This window comes from Pieris napi, chromosome 1, assembly GCF_905475465.1.
Source record: "Pieris napi chromosome 1, ilPieNapi1.2, whole genome shotgun sequence".
NCBI classification, from domain to species: domain Eukaryota; kingdom Metazoa; phylum Arthropoda; class Insecta; order Lepidoptera; family Pieridae; genus Pieris; species Pieris napi.
The window spans coordinates 11,628,535-11,650,256 of record NC_062234.1 but is presented as its reverse complement, the minus strand read 5'-3'; the positions used below and the strand labels follow the sequence as shown (position 1 = coordinate 11,650,256).

General features: G+C 33.8%; 1 protein-coding gene and 1 long non-coding RNA gene across 2 annotated transcripts in view; one reads left to right on the top strand and one right to left on the bottom strand.

Annotated features, from left to right (window-relative positions):
- Positions 1–9,017, bottom strand: part of LOC125063800 (transcription factor Sox-12-like) — a 75,210-nt gene extending 66,193 nt beyond the window's left edge. Inside the window, exon 1 of the mRNA XM_047647114.1 lies at positions 8,504–9,017. Coding sequence (XP_047503070.1) covers positions 8,504–8,629 — 126 coding nt within the window. The 5' untranslated portion in view covers positions 8,630–9,017. The remainder of the gene's footprint in view (positions 1–8,503) is intronic.
- On the top strand, positions 7,555–8,057 carry LOC125048499. The gene is made up of 2 exons (XR_007116839.1): positions 7,555–7,773; positions 7,852–8,057. It is a non-coding gene; the product is annotated as an uncharacterized LOC125048499 (long non-coding RNA).
- Positions 9,018–21,722: the final 12,705 nt, after the last annotated feature.

Genomic DNA, 21,722 nt, shown 5'->3' with positions numbered 1-21,722 from the left:
ATCAGTCTTACCATGTCGTATAAGCAAATTAATTACGCCGTAAACCGGGACAGCTGATAAGGAAGGGAGTAATAAAGTAAAATAACTCGAAGCTCAGAGAAATTCTAGTTTTAAAAATTTCTTTTTCGAAAGTTAAGGCGAGCGTCCTGCAATTTGAAAGCGTCGTAAACTTTATGGTTTTCGATGTTCCGTCGGGCAGAATTAAACGTGAATGGACAATTACCAATGATTGTCTGTCTCCGTTAATTATCAAGTCTAAAGTGCCTTCTTTAAAACATTTTCCAACCCTAAGTTAATAAATTATCATTTCTAAGGCGCAAATTCAAACCGTATTAAACCAAAAGTTTTGTTATTTCACTTTAGAAAAGATTTCTGATTGCAAATTGTAAACTATTACAATATATAAAGGTCATAGTTTTATTATTTGTTTTATTATTTGAAATTGAGTAAATTATTACGAAATTTAAAGTTGTTTACATTTATGTATGGACAAACAAGACAACCCGAACCAAATATGGTAGATTAAGGAAAAACAAACTCTCCATTACAACTATAAATCTAATTACAAATGCGGAATAGAGTTAAGGTCAGCAAGAAACTTGTGATAAAAAATTCAAATCAACCAAACTTCTTTAACAACGAAACATAAGAAAACACCAATAATGTGAGTCCCTAGACCTTCCATTACTTTCCAATCAAACTTCTACAATAAACAAGCCTCAGTAAAACACCTAATCAGGCAGTATGAGGATAAAGGCTATTTTTCTCGGTCCGTAGTATAGATTAACGTAATAATTTCCGAGTTAACGGTCGGGTACAAATACACATCGCACAGAAAATTATCTGCGCCAGTATAATCAACAAATCGAAATGGAGTGTTCTTGATAGTGTTTCGAAAGGAGTAAACACCACGTCGTATTAAGTTTTGGCTCTACCGAGCGTCTGATGGCCTCATTCCGTTTATTGCCTCCCAATAATCATAGCTGTAAAGACATTACAATTCGAAACAAAATTTTACAAGCTCCCATAGTTAATCATTGATTTATTTACCGTTTTCCACACTGGATTCGCTAATACAATGTAGCATTTAGTCGACGCAGCTCAAATGAAAGAGATCTAATAGAGCACAGAGCAGACATTAATGAAGCTCAATCCCGATTCAATTTCGACGTCCAAAGTTAATTGGTTCGCTAAACTGAAGATAATCAGACACGGGACATTAATAAGCGAAAGCGTGTTGCTACTGAATCGTACATTGAGTTAAGAGAGTCCTAATTTATTTACTTACTCGATCGGGTTTCATTTCCTGCTATACAAGAGGGTCATTAGATGAACCCCAATACAAGTTTTATAAACTATTGTACGTTTCGTTACATTTGACTAAACTAAAGCTTTAAATATGTGATGATAGGTTTAGTGGAAAAGTGCCATATGACAATGGATTTTCCTGTTCAAAATGATTCACCCTAATGACACAGCTAATGACAGTCCGTTACGCTGAAACAATTTTCACCTATTACAGTCAGAAAGCGCGATGTTTATTTTATTACCGTCAGGATTTGGTGTATTTGATGTATTAAAACTCCAAAGTAAATAAATTAAGCGATCCGAAACATGATTCGCTAAAATCCGTCGTGTTTACAATCAACCAGCGGGCACAAGCTTATGTGAAATTGAAAGATATATGGTTCAGTTTTGGTGTTTCGTGTGGAAGTTGCTCGTTGCAATTTTCAGTCGGCGTCAACGTGACCAAGGCGAATTTATTGCTATTTGCTGGACTTTCTGTTTTCACATGTCACCGTTGTTGTACAAGTTGATATTGTGGGTTTAAGATAAGAAGTTATCTAATGCTCTTTTAACGAACAATTTCAGTAATGTTCAGTAATGATTATATTAAGATTCGAAGCAAACATCCAGGTAAAATGTCTATACGCGAAGGTAATTCTTGTGCAACAAACGCCATTCTCTACTATAATGGCACCATTAAAACGCCACCCACAAGTGTAGAGCAAATTGCATACGCCGACATGGCCACGTATTTTACAATCAAACGTTGATTTCCAGTGCTGCCAACAGCGCATTAGGGTACATAAATTTGCTTACTTAAGCGATAAACTTGAGGAAAGGATTCACACAAAATTGATTTTGAAAGCGTCCAGCCTTAAACGTTTAATTTATTGTCTTACCGTGCCGGCGCTTCATTCAAATTTCAATTTAACTCATGAAAATGTCTCGTTACTTTAAACTGCGGAAATTTCTTAATCCATAAATTTTATATCTTCAATTAACGCTTATCCAGTATTCAGAATTAAAGCCGTACCTTTGAATACACATTACACAAATTGATCGTTAGAAAGTCAAGTACGATGTTATCGCCCTGTTTAGATACAATCAAAAAACTTAAAGCAAGCTAATGAGAATTCCCTAAATATCAAGACCTAGAGTTTCGTGAGTGGAAGTTGTAATCGACATTATAGCAGACAGGCACGAAGAAAAAGCTAACTCCGGTCGTGCCTTTTATTTCAAGGAAGTGTTTAAACTAAATTAAAAGCGGTCGTGGATAGTTCAGATCCTTAACAATCGGTGAATGTTACTCACAAACAACTCATAAATGTTGCCGTTCGGTTCAACCTTGAGAATAGATCTGGTTGCTACTCGGTATACCTGACTCGGATACATAGCGAATAAAAAACATAACAAAAAACTTTCGATACCCTTCTGTACGGATTACAGTCCAAGAATTATTTTTTCCGTAAAGGTAACTACGCTATTTTTTTGTATTAATTTCTCAATTGATGTTATTGACAGCTATTATCAACGTTTTTGCATACAATTATGATCTCGTGACTATTGTAACTGTTTTAATTACAAAAGCAATTGTATAAATATTATATTACAATGATACAATCCTAATTAATCGTTTCCTTATATTGCAGACACGATTTGCGCTTGTAAAGTTTTAATACGGTATTGTAATTTATGGCTGGTTAACTGGGGTCAAAGGCCCCGGCACAAATTATTATTTTACATGGTGACAGTATAATGGCAGAGCCGGCTGCTATTTCTGAAATCCGCTGAGACGACGTCGTGATAGAGGTAACAATAACAACGATCTGTCAAAATCAGTAGGAAAATTGAGCATGAAATAATGCGTATTAACTTTTAATGTTTTGTTAAATCCGCCGGCGCGAACGACCTGAGATTAACATTTCCTAGTAGTGAACGATTATTTTGAATGTGTGTGAACATGAAAGGCCACGCAAACACGCAAAGAGGATGACTAAAAATATTACGAGTTGACATTGAAATGTTAATGCACTCTGGGGTTCGCTGGCGCATTTTACGTATTTCGCTCGATCTCTGCAATAAAATCGAGTCGAATAATTTCATTTTATCGATTGTTATGACTGCTATAACTTTATCCGACATCGCGTGATCGAGTGTATCAAATGCGATAATACGAAAAAATTGTGTTTGGCGTCGGAGATTGCCGGTAGTTGGGTCGATATTTGCAATCGAATCTTTCGTTTACTTTGCGCACTTCTGAAGCGTTCGACCTTTTAAGAGACAACAACTTTCAGACCTTGGAAGATATTTATTTGTGCCTTTTATCATTGTTTACGAGCGTATATTTATTAGTACCCACTAATGGACACATTGAGACGAGTAACTTAATCAAATATTAATTGTATTTAAGATTATTTTAATAGTTTACTGTTTGTAATGACGTATTCTCATGTAATAGACTAGACTTGTGACGTCACAAGACCTAAGTCACATTGGCAGCGTGATATGATCACATTAGTACTTCATAAATTATTATCACAATTACCACGGCACAAATATGTATTATTGATATTATGATGTCACAAATAAAAACATTTGCATCTAAGCAAACGTAATTTTTTCAAATGCTACCAAAACTAGCTTTAATTATAATAATCACGCAAAGGTTATGCCAAAATTTTCTTAAATAATAATAAATTAAATAAAATTCCGTTGGCAATGTTATCAACGCACGCAAAATAGGAATTTATTTTATCGCATTTGAAAGTTTTAACCTGAAAGCCTAGGTGTTGTAAATAACTATAAATCCTTAATACTTTCACTTGTATTTCCTACCAGTTATTATTTATAGACCACTTAATTAATTACTTAATGTGTTTAGCTGTATTAATTTTAAAATCATTTTTATTTAAGACTTCGCATAACCGGTAGTTAAGTCTTTTTTTATTTAGGCATATTAGCAGTAATAATTTGCTCGTTATTAAGTCTAGTGAATTATTACTATTAGTACTAAAAAACTTTAAGGAACTAAACATGCACCAATTTTATCTATCAATATTTTATACTAATTTGAATTTTAAGTATAATGATTTTAAACCTTACGTTGATTAATATAGGAAACAGTCATTTGTCAGCGTAACTACAAAAATATAACGCATTTCCAATGTTCAAAACATGTTTACAATTTTTGTATTTATGGCGAAGTGATAACAATATTTCACGTGTAGTATTTTATCATTTATCTAGGAATATATTACGTACGTGAACGCTTATTTTTTTTCAGAAAATCTAATGGGTTGGGTGTTAAATACCACCTCACGTTTTTGACGATACTAATTATCTAGGAGTGTCCGGGGGACCTTCATTGGAACACCTCCAAGTGAGTTTTGCTCCGGAAACGCGTCTTAATATTTTTATAAAAAATTTAAAGTTTTGTGTAATGTATTAAAATTTGTAAACAATCCGCCATTTTCTACTTTTCTATTGGTTATAAGTGATGTGACGTTCACTTAAAAAAATCGTGTTTTTAATTTATCGATTGTTAATAATCGTTTTATTTATTTATCGATTATTTCCTCATTTTTGAAATTTAAAGTTATAGAATAATCAACATTGAAATTAACCTAATTTCGTGTTGATAGATTATAGGGTTCCGAAATTTTTTGAAATGATCGATACCTACTCGTCTGTATTTTCTAATTAGTACTTGTATTTCATTGTTTGCAACTTTCTATATTATTTAATTTTTACTAGAATAAAGTGTTTACTTTAATATCCAAAAAGTACCCAAAACCGAATCAGAGCACCCCACTATCCACGTGGTCTTGTCTGTCTTACCCCTAGAGTGTATATAAATAATCGGAGGCGCGGAGGAAGAGCAGCCCCCACCCGCTGTAACAAAGCACAGGCATTATGAAAGCTGTAGCGGCTGAGGCTGGTCGCCGAAGGCGACCAAAAAGCCGAGGTTGCGGAGGCTTGAATAAAATGCCTGTGCTTTGGTACGCAAGGGTGGAGGGGCTGCATTTCCCGTAGCGCCGGAGCTGTCCACAAAAACAAATATTATTTAGATTGGTTAGGTTAGAGTTAGTATATGAATATTTGGTCGCCGAAGGCGACCAGGACGCCGAGAAGCCGAGGCTTGAATAAACAATTACTATTTAGATCGGAGCTGTCCACAAAAACAAATATTATTTAGATTGGTTAGGTTAGAGTTAGTATATGAATATTTGGTCGCCGAAGGCGACCAGGACGCCGAGAAGCCGAGGCTTGAATAAACAATTACTATTTAGATCGGAGCTGTTCACAAAAAAAAATATTATTTAGATTGGTTAGGTTAGAGTTAGTATATGAATATTTGGTCGCCGAAGGCGACCAGGACGCCGAGAAGCCGAGGCTTGAATAAACAATTACTATTTAGATCGGAGCTGTCCACAAAAACAAATATTATTTAGATTGGTTAGGTTAGAGTTAGTATATGAATATTTGGTCGCCGAAGGCGACCAGGACGCCGAGAAGCCGAGGCTTGAATAAACAATTACTATTTAGATCGGAGCTGTCCACAAAAACAAATATTATTTAGATTGGTTAGGTTAGAGTTAGTATATGAATATTTGGTCGCCGAAGGCGACCAGGACGCCGAGAAGCCGAGGCTTGAATAAACAATTACTATTTAGATCGGAGCTGTTCACAAAAAAAAATATTATTTAGATTGGTTAGGTTAGAGTTAGTATATGAATATTTGGTCGCCGAAGGCGACCAGGACGCCGAGAAACCGAGGCTTGAATAAACAATTACTATTTAGATCGGAGCTGTCCACAAAAACAAATATTATTTAGATTGGTTAGGTTAGAGTTAGTATATGAATATTTGGTCGCCGAAGGCGACCAGGACGCCGAGAAGCCGAGGCTTGAATAAACAATTACTATTTAGATCGGAGCTGTCCACAAAAACAAATATTATTTAGATTGGTTAGGTTAGAGTTAGTATATGAATATTTGGTCGCCGAAGGCGACCAGGACGCCGAGAAGCCGAGGCTTGAATAAACAATTACTATTTAGATCGGAGCTGTCCACAAAAACAAATATTATTTAGATTGGTTAGGTTAGAGTTAGTATATGAATATTTGGTCGCCGAAGGCGACCAGGACGCCGAGAAGCCGAGGCTTGAATAAACAATTACTATTTAGATCGGAGCTGTTCACAAAAAAAAATATTATTTAGATTGGTTAGGTTAGAGTTAGTATATGAATATTTGGTCGCCGAAGGCGACCAGGACGCCGAGAAGCCGAGGCTTGAATAAACAATTACTATTTAGATCGGAGCTGTCCACAAAAACAAATATTATTTAGATTGGTTAGGTTAGAGTTAGTATATGAATATTTGGTCGCCGAAGGCGACCAGGACGCCGAGAAGCCGAGGCTTGAATAAACAATTACTATTTAGATCGGAGCTGTCCACAAAAACAAATATTATTTAGATTGGTTAGGTTAGAGTTAGTATATGAATATTTGGTCGCCGAAGGCGACCAGGACGCCGAGAAGCCGAGGCTTGAATAAACAATTACTATTTAGATCGGAGCTGTTCACAAAAAAAAATATTATTTAGATTGGTTAGGTTAGAGTTAGTATATGAATATTTGGTCGCCGAAGGCGACCAGGACGCCGAGAAACCGAGGCTTGAATAAACAATTACTATTTAGATCGGAGCTGTCCACAAAAACAAATATTATTTAGATTGGTTAGGTTAGAGTTAGTATATGAATATTTGGTCGCCGAAGGCGACCAGGACGCCGAGAAGCCGAGGCTTGAATAAACAATTACTATTTAGATCGGAGCTGTCCACAAAAACAAATATTATTTAGATTGGTTAGGTTAGAGTTAGTATATGAATATTTGGTCGCCGAAGGCGACCAGGACGCCGAGAAGCCGAGGCTTGAATAAACAATTACTATTTAGATCGGAGCTGTTCACAAAAAAAAATATTATTTAGATTGGTTAGGTTAGAGTTAGTATATGAATATTTGGTCGCCGAAGGCGACCAGGACGCCGAGAAACCGAGGCTTGAATAAACAATTACTATTTAGATCGGAGCTGTCCACAAAAACAAATATTATTTAGATTGGTTAGGTTAGAGTTAGTATATGAATATTTGGTCGCCGAAGGCGACCAGGACGCCGAGAAGCCGAGGCTTGAATAAACAATTACTATTTAGACCGGAGCTGTCCACAAAAACAAATATTATTTAGATTGGTTAGGTTAAAGTTAGTATATGAATATTTGGTCGCCGAATTTTCAATTATTTTTAATATTAAAATCGAATACAAAAATCGATTTTCACTTTAAAAAAAATCGATTATTTTTCACATCCCTATTAATTTTATAAACTTAATCGGCCATTTTGAATGTGGTTTATGCTAGACTAGCGGTAATTAGTTTTACAGTGCAAAGTTTACTTTATAAATCCGTTTCTTTTTTATTTTCACGTGAAAGTGCGTTATTTTATTTGCATTTTTTGAAACTTGGCTTTACATACATAATCAACACTGATTTCTCGCGATCATTTTCAGATTTATAGTGATGGCGTCTACAAGTTTTACTCGTGAAAATGATTTTGAGGACGATGGGTCCGTTGTGAATCGTGACTTGAATAGTGAGGAAGTGATCACATTTTCCGGAGCAAAACTCACTTGGAGGTGTTCCAATGAAGGTCCTCCGAGACTCCTAAATAATTAGTATCGTCAAAAAAGTGCGATGGTATTCAAAACTGTTACCAGGTATTTCCTATAGAATCTTTAATTTGGTGTTTGTATTCTAATATTAATTTATATTTCAACTATCTTCTAAATATAAGAAAAATATTTTAATGTAATTTTTAGAAAATAAAATTTTTCAAATTTTATGAGAATCTTTTCAAAAACATTACAAAAATCGTTATTATTTTTACATTTCGACAATGATACGAAAAAATATTGATTGCACGATATTATTGTTGAAACAAATTCACTAAGTTTTCATTATAAAATATATGTTTGTACATATCGATTTCGGATGAAATTGTTTTAGTATATTTATTATTAATCACATTTTTAGTTCGTTTATTTTAATCACAAAACGATATTTAAAAAAAAAAGTTCGTTAGAAATTGACGGTTGACCCTAATCGACGCAAATTAGTTCGTTATTTTTTGCAATATATAAATTTTGAATTCACTTAGCTTACCTGAGTGGCATCAGTGTAGGGTGTCGACGAATTTTTGTCGACTAATTGGGACCCGAAGATGGGAACTCCACTCGGAGTCGGTGATATAGACCTCACATCCGAAATAATAATTTGCTGAGGAACCATTTTGGAAATCCGAAAAAAAATAAAATCCTCAAATAAAAACAACACAACACAGTTCACCTATTGCACTTAACACTAATACTATTATATTGTGTCTGTAAAAAAAAAACTTAAAAACTTTTATAGTCCAAAAAGTAGCCTCTGTTTCGGGAGCCTCGCGGCAGGAATATCGCCGAAGACTTCCCAATATCTAGACACTATTCTTAATTTTCGGTATAGAACCAATAATCTGCCGCTGTCTATTTTGCCGGCGATCAGTCCAAAACTCATAATTTCTGTGAACCACGTACGTTTAGTTAGCAAGCGGCGTAAGTCGCATAACGTTTGCGGCTACGTGCGTACTCCGCGATGACAGAGATCTTACTAACTACTCGGCAACATGCAGAGTGCTGTCAATATACACGCTCAGCTGTTCGCCGGCCCTCGCTCACCGCGCCCCGCGACCCGCTCCCCCTGCACCCCACAACCCCCGCCTCAGTCGAGCGCGGTGTGTGCTCTTGAATGCACGATATTTACGTTGAGAGAGCAATGACACCGATCGCACGATATGCATCTTATAACAATTTTATAGTTTCCGATTTTAATATGAGTTGTATGCTGTAAAACATTTTGTAATAGATTATAAATCAAATAGATCACAGGTCGGACGGTGCTACGATACTTTTTGACAGCACTTTTCCATTTTAAACAATAATATATGTAATAGATAACATAAATTATGATAGAACGTACCTACTAGATAAAATATCGATATTCCACCCACTTTCTTGTTTTTACGGCGTAAGGTTATTAAATTGAATGAAATTGTGATCTTAGAGAAAAGTGTAATCCAACCAATACATTATCGAATTTTGAATATTGGACACAATTTATAAGCTACACTACACACACATTTTGCACAGGTGACATCAATCAGACTGTATCAAAATATCAGACTTGTGTTATGACAAAACTGTGGAATGTAGTATCTAAGAAGTATTTAGATTAGTATCTAAGAGTGTAGTCATTTAAAGAGTTTTGTTCCTGATTTTCATAACAATAAAACTACTGACAGAAATTTGATACTGTTCATACCTGTGTTATGAAGAAGTACCTAATTACCTCAGACAACACTCCACCTTGACCTCCTATTTAACCGACTTCAAAAGCAGAAGTAGGTTCTCAACTAGGTGTTTCATTCCTTTGGGAATTATGGTATAATATAATTATGATATTGTATTAAACGTTTATTCTCACATAGACATTTACTAAATTAAAGTACATGGTTCGAATAATAAACGGCTGAACCACATTAAATGAAATTTTCAAAATAAAATGTATTTTACACTCACCCTTTTACCTATATTTTTTTTAATATTCGTACTTGGGTCGTATTATTTCTCAGTTCCGCCCGCATACGTACGAATGACATTCAGGTGTACATTAGCAAATTTTTTATTAAAATTACTGGCAGCTGATCTAACAATTTACGACTTAAACGGTCAAAGTATTTAAGTAGTTTTACAAGTAAATATGGAGGTTAAAAATCGAAATTCCTCGATTTCCATCGAATCGCTTTTTTAACTAAATTTTCTGATTATCAAAATCCATAACGCAGGAAATCTCAATAGGAACTTGTTTATACTTGACTCCTCAAACTGGCGAATCGATCCTTTAATGAAATTCCGACTATATCTTGAAATTAAATTTCATAAATTAAAATTAAACACTAATAATTTAACACTATAATGAAGATGTTTGTCTAACATTTACAATAATAACTATTTATACATAGGTCCATATTGCGTCAATCTCCTACGATTCCTACGCGAATACTTAAAACAAAACAGCATCGTATTCATAGAGAATAGAATATTCTTTTTCTTTTTAATAAAAACAACAAACGTCATCGAATGAGTTCCTATATTAGCTATTGACGGTAGAGAATAATTAAGTTTTCAATTATAATCATAGGTTTATAACTACACTGTCGTGTTTTAGCTCGTATTTGTACTGTTATTTTATGCCCCTTTTAGGCTATTGCCAAACAAAGGGTAATAGCAAATGGGCGATCGAAATATTTGAAATTCCAGTAAAGGTCCGATTCAGTAATTACCAGGAATTTTATTCCACGTGAAAAGATTGATTTTCAGTTACGCTCTGAACGAAATACCGAACGAATATTTTATATTTATTCAATTCGATCGCTGTTCGATTTGGTTTCAGGTATTTTTTATGTATTTGTAAAAGACTCATAGGGCTATGCTTTTCTGATTTTAACTTTCATATATGTATTCATTATTAAAAACTATACATTTATAATAAAGAGCAAAGATTTGTATGTTTCTAACGAATTATTAAAAATCACTGGACCGATTACAAAAGTTCTTTCAGCAGATTGCCGTAAAATTAATGCCCAGCCGGGAAAACTAATATTATAAATAAAACAGATACCCATTTTCACCTTATTAGAAAAAACAAATTAACACAAAACAAAAGTTTTAGTCGCAGACCTAAAAGGTTGTGGCGCGACGGGCTTTTTAAAACATATGCTATTGATTAAAGTTGAATCATCGTCATACAAAAATTGCTGACACAACAGTACATGTCATACGATTCTTGTTATTAGTCATAATGTATCTACAGATCTGATAATAAAAAGCATATAAACTACTTGGAATTTTATATTCTATATATCAATTACTATATGAAATAAATTATATATTAAAATTGTATACCCTCATCCCACTTTACATGTTTTTAAGAAGCTGTTTTTACATTGTTCATACAAATAAACATTAAAATTGATACTATAAATTCTTGAATTTCTATAGATTTCTATAGTAAATAATTCATATATTTTTCTTGAGACAAGCAGCAGACGACTGTTTTATTATTTTGAGCATAGACCAGTGTTTCCCAAAGTGGGGCCCACGCCCCACATGTGAGCAATTTGATTGTTAAGGGAATTGGAATTTAAATTTCGGTTTTTCATTATATGTTTTGTTAATTAATTAATTAATTAATTTATTTATTTTCTCACAAAAACTTAAACTTAGGACATAAGGAAGTGACAGTTATATTATAGTATAAGATCCCGCTATTAAACATACTCTGGACTGAAATTTGCTAGGCAACCCATATGGATTATATTTATTGACATATTAAATTATATATAAAATAAGTTTCATTAAATAAGCATCTCGGTGAAGGTCGTTGTATAGCGGGATCTTAGACCATTATACTTCTGTTTATGAAAAAAGCAAGTCTGTGTGAGACTGATGCCTGCTAAAGGTAATAGTACCTGTGTTGCAGGTCATCAGGCCTCCACCACTTCGGATCGACAGAAGATACAATACAATAATGTACGTTAATGAACGTTAATGTACTTACTGTGTTTCGTTAACAATTTCCCAGTAATTTCTTACTATCATTTAACTTTCTCAAGTGAACAATTCAATTTTTTATATCAAGAATTATGCGTTTGGGGCATAAGAATCTAAGAAAGGCTAAAATGGGGCATGGCACAAATAGGTTGGGAAACACTGCCATAGACTATGGAATATTTACAATTATAAAAATTAAGTATGAATCGATAATGTAATCCAAAAACAACTGAACGTTGACAATAGAGCAAAGTACTAGTTTTAATAGTACAAAATAGTCCGGGATACAAAATATTTATTAAATACAGCTGCCCCCGCGGACTTCGTTTCGCCTTAATATGATTTTTAAATAAAATTTTACTATGCTGCCCCATAGCTATCCGTGCAATTTTTCCAATTCTTCTCTCCACAAAATCCTCCCTAAAAGTTCAAGGAATACTCGAATAAAAAAATTCTGGAATTGATCAAGAGTCTTTCGAGGTTTGCGCTTAGCAACATTTGCAATTCATTTTTATCAATATAGATAATAAAATAAATATTCGGCGTGGTTACTAACGCGAAAACAGAAATACCCTAACAAAATCTTTATAAATATAATTCTTCTGTGAGTGTGTATGTCACTGAACTTCTCTCAAACGACTGGACCGATTTTGATGAAATTTTTTGTGTGTGTTCAAGGGGATCTGGGAATGGTTTAGATTCACAAATCAGCCCGCCAGATGGCGCTGCAGTCGGTACTTTCATACTTTGCTTTACTAATCGCTTGAAATATCATGCAGGACAACGTCTGTCGGGTCCACTAGTGTATATATATGTAGTTTAAAATGACGAATCAAGCAATGATTAGTGAACGAATTTTGTCGACGAAGCATCACCCTTGACCAGAAGTGAGTCAATGCAAACTGGTTATATGATATGTTTCAAAACATTATGACTATTGCTTTGGAGTTAGAACTAGGAAATGAGACCTACATTTTATTTGGGTTAAGTAAGATCTCAGAGTTATTGAAATGTTACTTAAGCTTAAGTACAAGTAAATTACAGTTACACTTTAGACTAATAGATTATTTTTATAAACAATGGAATCGTTTAGATTCGCTTTCCGGCCAAACAAAAGTTCAACAAACATTCAAAAATTCAAAAAATCACACAAGTCTAGTTATTTTTAAGCGTATTCCTTGTACTTAAACTTATTCATATAATAACATTTTACTCCCATCTTAAAGTTATCATTGAAAGTAATACAAACCAAACGTAAGAAAGTCGAACAATATTAGATAGGTCAACATCTATCTCTTTCGTTTATTCGTATTTATATTGCTATCCCTTTCGCATTGTAACCGGTTCAGTGCATCAATACAGTCTCCGCTTACATTAAATTAGAATGAATATTAAAATGATGAGAAGAGAACACAAGTTAACATATATTAATTTATTATTTCACCTAACGCTTATAACTATGTTTGATATTATTTTAGGTCCAACTAACTTTCTTCCGCAGCTTCGCCCTCGTTTATATTTGCAAGATTTTGTTACCTATTCAATAATAATCTTATAATACAAGTCTTTCTCAGAGATCGTTCGGTAAAGAGATTATCGTGTTCTTAAATAATCTTCTCTAATCCTATACTTCCAAACTGAAATATAAATTCAGTATTACTATAATAATCTGACACTAGGAATATTAGGTTGAATAAACAATATCAAACATGCCAATTAATATATCTAACCCAAATATGTAATTAACAAATATTAGTAAAACCTACTTACAATCAATTTTATCTAAAATAAATAGTGGTCCGTCTGTATTTAAGTGAGATAAGTTCTGGCCCCTTATGGCCTGTACATAAATATCGACTAAAATACAGAAAGGTATAGATAAAATGAGGTCGGTAAAAACGTACATCTGCACAGAGTAGAGTAACAGCTGATTCTTTTTTTATTTAGCAACATTACAAAAATTAAAATTCTAATTAATTCAAAGCAGTTTACATAATCTTTTCTGACACTTACAAAAACAGACCAGATAATTATTTTAGATATTAAAGAATAGACACGTCATTTTCGCAGGGTGTTTTAACACAAAAAAAATTCGTTCTGAACTTGGTTAAAAGTTAAAACATAATAGTGTTTTAATTTAGTATTTTAAATAAGGGATTGGTGATGTCTGAGAAGTAGCCAAAGAATCGATTGGTTTGTGTTCGTACGTCTACTCAGATTACATATTACATATATCACTAAGTAGCATTTTTATATGTTCATAACCTAAAGGTTTTTATTGGCTTCCAAGCACGTGTGCTAAATTGTAAGTGTATATATTTGTGTGTGTGTCGTCCATGATCATTGCTTTATTTAAGGTACAAATAGTTACTGTTTTTACAAGTCAACAGTTACTGTTTCATAAAATTCGGGTTAGTAGATTGTGAGATGTGGGTATGGGTGAAAAATTTCAAAGTCGTTAATTAAAATCGGTTGATTTTGTTAAATTTATTTATTACAATTAATGTTCTTGCTAGAAGTCAATAAAGATTTATATTTTCATTTATAGTCCTCCAATTACGTAGTTTTGACCTGTCAAATATAATGTTCACTGAAAAAGCAGCCATATTCTCTCAAAGCAAGGGTCATTTCGGCGTGTAGTTCGATGTCTATGAGACCGTGCGAAGTTCAAACTTATGTCTGTTCGTTTGTTTTGTGTTTACGATTCATTAATATTGATCTTGTAATTAAATTAGGTGCTGTTAATGTGCAGACAATTTAACCGACTGTGAGAAATAGCGGCTTATGTAGATAATGATTATAATACCATGATAAGGGATGACAAAAATCTATGTTTAAAAACTATTTTTAGAAAAAAAAAATTCTTCTATTCAACAATAAAAGCACTCACTAGATTTATGTAAATAATGGTATAATTTCGCGTTTATATGGTGGCTTCAGCATGCGACTCTCATACCTGAGGTCTTAAGTTGGAACCCTATGGCTGTGCACCTATGGACTGTTCTGTCTATGTACGCATTTAATACTCGCTCGTACGGTGAAGGAAAGCATCGTAAGGCATGCCTTAGGCTCAATAAATCGACGGTGTGTCAGGCACAGAAGAGTGACCACCTATTTGCCTATTAGAAAAAGCAATATATTACAAATTGGGCGCTTTTCTATAAAAAAAAATTGACACATTTTTTGCTAATATGACTGCTATTACTACAACTAGAAGTTTTGTTTAGTATAGAAGTTACAAGAGAGGGTCTTTTGGGTTAGATTTTATTTAAATTCTATGAGGAACAGTTTATAGAAATGAGTTTATATATGTCTTCTATAGAACTGAATTTTAGAATATTTTTTCTAATTAGTAATTATCCGGAGCTGGATGTATTATGTAAATATAGTATTATGTACTATGTGGTTAACTTGAATAAATAAATAATAATAATAAATCAGTCCTGTAGTTTTGGAGCCAATTCAATACAAACAAACAATCACATAATATCAGTATATACATATTAATATCTATATCGAAACAAGATATTTTAAATTCGAAAATATTTATAATATTACTAACAAGTGTGACATTCCTTGAAGCTCTTGGCAGTATTTTATCAATGAGAAGTCCCGACTCTCCAGAATACAATTTGAATCTATCAATCAAATGTCAAATTAAGATTTATTTCAAGAGAACTGAAAATAAAACTCGTTTCCTTTCATAAATATATTTGGCAAAGTGATCAGATTTTTCCTCGAATAAAATTAACTTTGGATTCATTTAGGACTTTTATAAAGCCTGAAAATTATGTTTTATAATAAAATTAATTACAAAAATACGCAGATCGCGTATTGCCTATTTTGGTTTTCGATTTCCAGTGAATAGTAATTACATCGGCTTTGTCGCTCAAGCTCATTGAAAATATAATTAAAGGCATATATGTCGCTGCCCTATGGAAAGTTTTCAGGACTACAAGTAAACCAATTGCCTATAAGTTTTTTTTATATACCTGATACGTGACAAAAATATGCACGAAATAATTAATTAATAATACCGCCTCCCTACACATAATTTATCCTTCGAAATAAAGTGATGCAAAGAAAAAAATTAAAACGGGAAATTGAAATGAATCGTGGTTTTCGAAAAACAAATGCACGAATAAATAGATGTAAAAAATTGAATTTGAAATTCCTTACCGAAGCGGATATATTTGAGATCAAAGTAACCAGTGCGACAAAACGCGAATTTTATATGTAAGGACCTAATATTACAATAATTAAATATTCTTAACATAAAAGCTTTTAATTATATTTAAGACACACAAAGTACTTCCAGAATATTTTGTGATTCTTACGAATATACCTACTATTATTGATGATCTAATACTTTAGAAACTCAGAAATGATAGTATTGCAATCTTATAAATCCTATAGCAAATTGTTTCGTGAAATTCTTCAATGATTACACGTTTTGTATGGAATGCATCGCCTTTGTAATTTATGTCGTCTATCACATGTTACAGGTAATTTAAAAATTCTTTTTCTTTACTAAATGAAGTGTCACGTGACTGTATATAAATACACCACTTAATATTGTAGATACATTTTGTGGTCCTTCTGCGGTAGGTACTCGCGTCCGTCAGAAATATCCTAATGCAGTATTTTGTTGTGTTTGTGTTGTTTGAGTTTTGTGCCATACCCCACTTACCCCACCAACAAAATTATTACGCAATGTAACATACATAATTTTTAATATGAAAAATTAAATTGCTCACCTAAGAAACTGAAAAACGTCGAGTCCATTTTCGAATTGCCCCCCATATCTATCAAATTGCCCTCCTATGGGGGACGTGGGCCTCACGCTGTGAAACACTGTCCTAGTGTCTGTAAGATAATTCAACAATAGCATAGGGTTTAATTATTTAAGTTATTCTATTATTATGTTATGTCCAATAGTATATTAATGTCAAAAAAAGAATGCATTTCACCAAAATTTCTCTGAGTAATTAACGAATGTTTCAAATAGACTAAGAGAATATATAGCAATTGATGGTTCATTTTCCGTTTACAAAAGATGAACTAAATACTACTATACTGTATTTCACTGATTCATTTTCATACGTTTATTACTACATAGTATTTTTTATCGTTTTTTACGACACTTTTTGTTACAGTGTAATTTTCTCGACAAAAAAAGAAAAGCCCTCTAAGCGTCGAGCTATGTTAATAATTTGCGTTATAAAAATTTTGTACGTTAAAGAATTTTATATATATATTTCTTGTACCAGAAGCAAAATTCCCCGAATTGCCTGTAACACTAAGAGGTGAGTACAATAAGCTAATATTTAGTCTTATAAAATGTATTTGCATATAAAATAGAGATAATGATTTCTAGTAAGTGTTATCACGGCATACCACGAATGCTTTTACACAGACGAATCTCTGCTTAGGAACGATCTAATTTTGTTATCAAAATTATGCGTTATCTAAGGTGGGTTAAACGTGAACCGTTTTTTATTATTTTTATTTAAACACGTAGAGAATTAAGGCCACAGTTAAAAATATGTATATTAAAATTAATAATGTATCGTTGTATTTTTTTATAGAAAAGGGGGCAAACGGGCAGGAGGCTCACCTGATGTTAAGTGATACCACCGACCATGGACACTTTCAATGCCAGAGGGCTCGCGAGTGCGTTGCCGACCTTTTAAGAATTGGTACGCTCTTTTCTTGAAGTACCCTAAGTCGAATTGGTCCGGAAATACTTCTGTGGGCAGCTGGTTCCACAAAGTGGTGGAGCGCAGCAAAAACTGCCTTGAAAAACGCTCAGTTGTGGAACGGCGGACGTCGAGCTTATACATACGGATGGAATTTCGTATTCTGCCTCGACGTCCGATGATGATTTTAATTTAAGTTAAATTTAAAAGCCGGCTCCAGGGTTACAGGTTTCGGGTGCCAAGTGTCTCAATTAACAGTTTTTTTAATAGAACAGGGAATTTTTTTTTTCATGTTTTGTTACACATCTGGACACTCTTAATGTCAGAGGGCTCGCGAGTCCGTTACCGGAAAATTAAATGTGTGGTGTTTGATTATCTAGTTGTAATTTAGTTATCAATCGTTCGTATATACACCGCCTAAATCCACGTTCTCGAATCGTGCTCGTATGGGCCGATGATTCAAATTAAGATTCTGCTGAGTTATCACGTAGCATTTTTCCAAGAAATTAAATTGTATGGAAAATTTGAGGGGGTCGTGATAACGCAACGCTTTCACAGAAATGCCTCTCCATTAGTTTTGATTTGTATGAGATTTCCATAGAATATTTATCATAATCCCTGTGTTGTGCAAAATTTAATTATTTTTCTCCCTGTGCCAGTGTACTTAAAATTCTGGCAGCGTTTCATTTCAAATCAAACTCAAAATAACTTTATTCATATCGGTAACCAAGTACACTTATGAACGTCAACAGAAAAGATGTTAAATTGATTCTAAATTTACATTAACTACCAGTTCGCAAGTCAAGGGTGTGGAGCGGGCGAGAAGAACTGGCAAGACACTCTCCGCCACTCGCTTAATCGCCAAGTTTTGGGTCATACAATTGTTTGATGTGGAGCAAACCAATTCCAATGATTGGGATCTAAAAGAAGTATCATTTCAAAAAATCACACTACACAACAACAACACCCTCTGGATCTTGGCCTCAGATTCCCGTATCCGTTTAGTGATTTTTTAACATTTGTTGATTTTTAGGTTCTTTATACCTAAAGCGAGTGTAAGGCACCCATAGAAATTGAAATCCATTCCATCCAGTCATTTATTTTACTAGTCCTGGCTACAGATTTTTGCTGGTATTTATCTTTATCATTGTATAGGGCTACCAAGTATAAATAACTCTAACACGAGACATTCCACTTATAATATTTTGCTTCATCACATAAACGATAACAGGCATACAGATAAATCCATTGATGCAGAGGGCCGATCAAGCACTAGCTCCACCAGGGTTGAGAATCCCACCACAACACCAGCTCCGCTAGACTCTAATCTTAAAGATAACAAACTTATACACGAGTTTTGAGTTCATATATCAAATTTCGGTAAATAACTTCGTGATTGTAAGTATATTTCTCTTTTCACACACATTCAAAACCTCGGACGTAGTATTTGCCAAAAATAAAGGTGTTATTTAATTTCTCCCCTCGTATTCAACGGTTATTTATGAGCAAAGTTCGCACAAGAATTCAATTCGCGCATAAAACAACCACCGTTCTACCGGATTAGTGGATTTTTACTAACCCATAGGGTTGGCTATAAAGCTTAGCCGAATCCTTCACGAAGCTTCGACAGTGTTGTTGAAAAGTGAAACATTCCATTTTCAAATTCTTCATTCATACGTTTTCATAAATCGATCATTATAGTAAAACATCGATAAAATTTAGATTTTTTCTACCATGATTACGATGTTATTTCTATCAGAGGGGTAGGCGGAGACTATGGATCTCTACTTGACATACGTCTCTCGCTTCATCCACTTTCATGCTATCATGACAGTCACCATGCCCCCCGTACCCCCCTACCCGTATCACCTCGACGACCTTGACATTGAACTGAGCGATTATTAAAGCAGTTTTTGCCGCGCACCACCACTATGTGGAACCAGCTGCTCACTGAAGTATTTCCGAACCAACTTGACTTCCAGCTCTAGCTAGCCCACTGGCATTGTTTTACATCAGGTGTGCCTCCTGGCCCTTTGGCCCCTGTTCTATAAAAAAAAACATATTCGTCGATTATGGGTACTTTTACCCTGTCCTTTTAAACAAGGATGGTAGCTCATAACAAATATATAACCGTACAAACTTTTTCTACGAGTTATAATAAGGCGAGTGTTTAAGATTGTATTATCATGGATTGTTTAAATTGGCGCCTGGTAGATAGTACCGGTGACCCCAGAGCTGGTGCTTTCCTCGCTCAACGTATACCTAAGTATCGCAATACAGCGAGCGATATTTTAATTTTCTTTTTATGAATTTTTGATTATTTTTATTATTACTAAGTTTAAGGTTAAGAAAATTGTAAATACTGTATATTTGATTGTAATGATTACTATGACCGTGGATTGTATTTGTGTGTATATTAATAAATGTTACATTAATTCTTGTATATGTCAATATTACCAGCCCTACTTGTAGGCACTTATTTGCTTTCGTCCAAAGTTAATTATTTATCGTTTTGTTTCTTTTCCCGTAGAAGTTTTCCTTCAATCTAATTTTAATGACAAAACTTCCTTGTTACCTCATTATACTGAGTAACAAAAACCTCTGTTATAACTTTTAATATGTTATATACATATAAAGCAGCTAACAAGTGGAATTAAGAAAATGCTGTTTAAAGACAAAATCTTACTTATTACAATTTAATTAATTAAAATATTGATATTACAATTCAATAATAACAAACAAATCTGTTTATGGCCCCATAATAACTAACGTAATACTTGTGAATTTTTATTGTTTTCTTACTGAGCAGTGTTGGCTGGCTTCAGTTTGTGACTTTTATCCCTGAGGTCGTAGGTTCGAAGCCTGGCCGTACACAAATAGACTTTTCTATGTGCGCATCATCATCATCATCGCAACACTCACTCGTACGACGAAGGAATATATTTGAGAACTGGCAGTAAATGTAAAAATAGAAGCATTTAATTTATATTTCTTTTTGACGTTCATAAGTGTACATTGTTACCAATATGAATAAATGTTTTAATTTTAAACGTTTATTGCGGAGACTCGAACCCAAAGACACTCGTCAAAATGCCAATTGCCAACTAAGCCACAAGAGTGTAGTGAACTGATAACTTTACTTTTTTAATTAAGGCCTTCAAGGTGTTTGGATTTATAAAAATAGAAAGTTCTATTAGCACGGCTCGATGTTAATTATTTTTACATTCATAGAATTGATTTAAGCTAGTAAATTTAATTGTTCTACATAAAGCTTTTAGCACTTTTACATAATAAAAATATAACGATTTTTTTATCCAATGGACTTTGTGTCTATGTGCGCACTTGCTCGTACAGTGAAGGATAAAATCGTGAGGAAACCGGCATGAATTACACTCTAAAAGTCGACTACGGCACCGAAGGTCACCTTCTTCCTTTTCCTACACAACAGGTGTAGGAAAGAAAAAGAAAGAAAAGAAAAGAAAAATATGAGGCCCAGATCTTGTAAGGTTGGAGCGCAATTGTTTATTCTTATATGTACAAACAATACTTTTACGTGTTCATTTATTTATTAACAACTTCGTTTCGATTCATCTCTTCTAGACCACTACTCTAAGAATTTTTTTTTAAATAAGATGAGCGCAAGAAGTGCAAAGCTACATAAGATCTACAATAACTTAGACATAAAGAATAGAATAAAGCATAACATGAACAATGAAAATGGGACTTAAACAACGAATAATTTCTTATCTATGTTAGGAATACGATATGAACGCTGCTTGTACAGTTCGTGAAGTGAGTTACAGAATCGCAGGGCAGTAAAGACTTAAAAGAAGGGAATAAGGACAGGAAGTGAATTCCATAGAAAAAGTCACCATGAAAGTGTTTCTATGAAATTCACTAAGGGAAAAACATTTAGTGTTAAATAACAATTTCCTGAATTTCATTAATATAGGACTTCTTGTATAATAAGACAATTTTCCTCTTACCAGTTAATGTTGCAATCCCTCGAACCCGCGCGGCAACCTTCCGCAA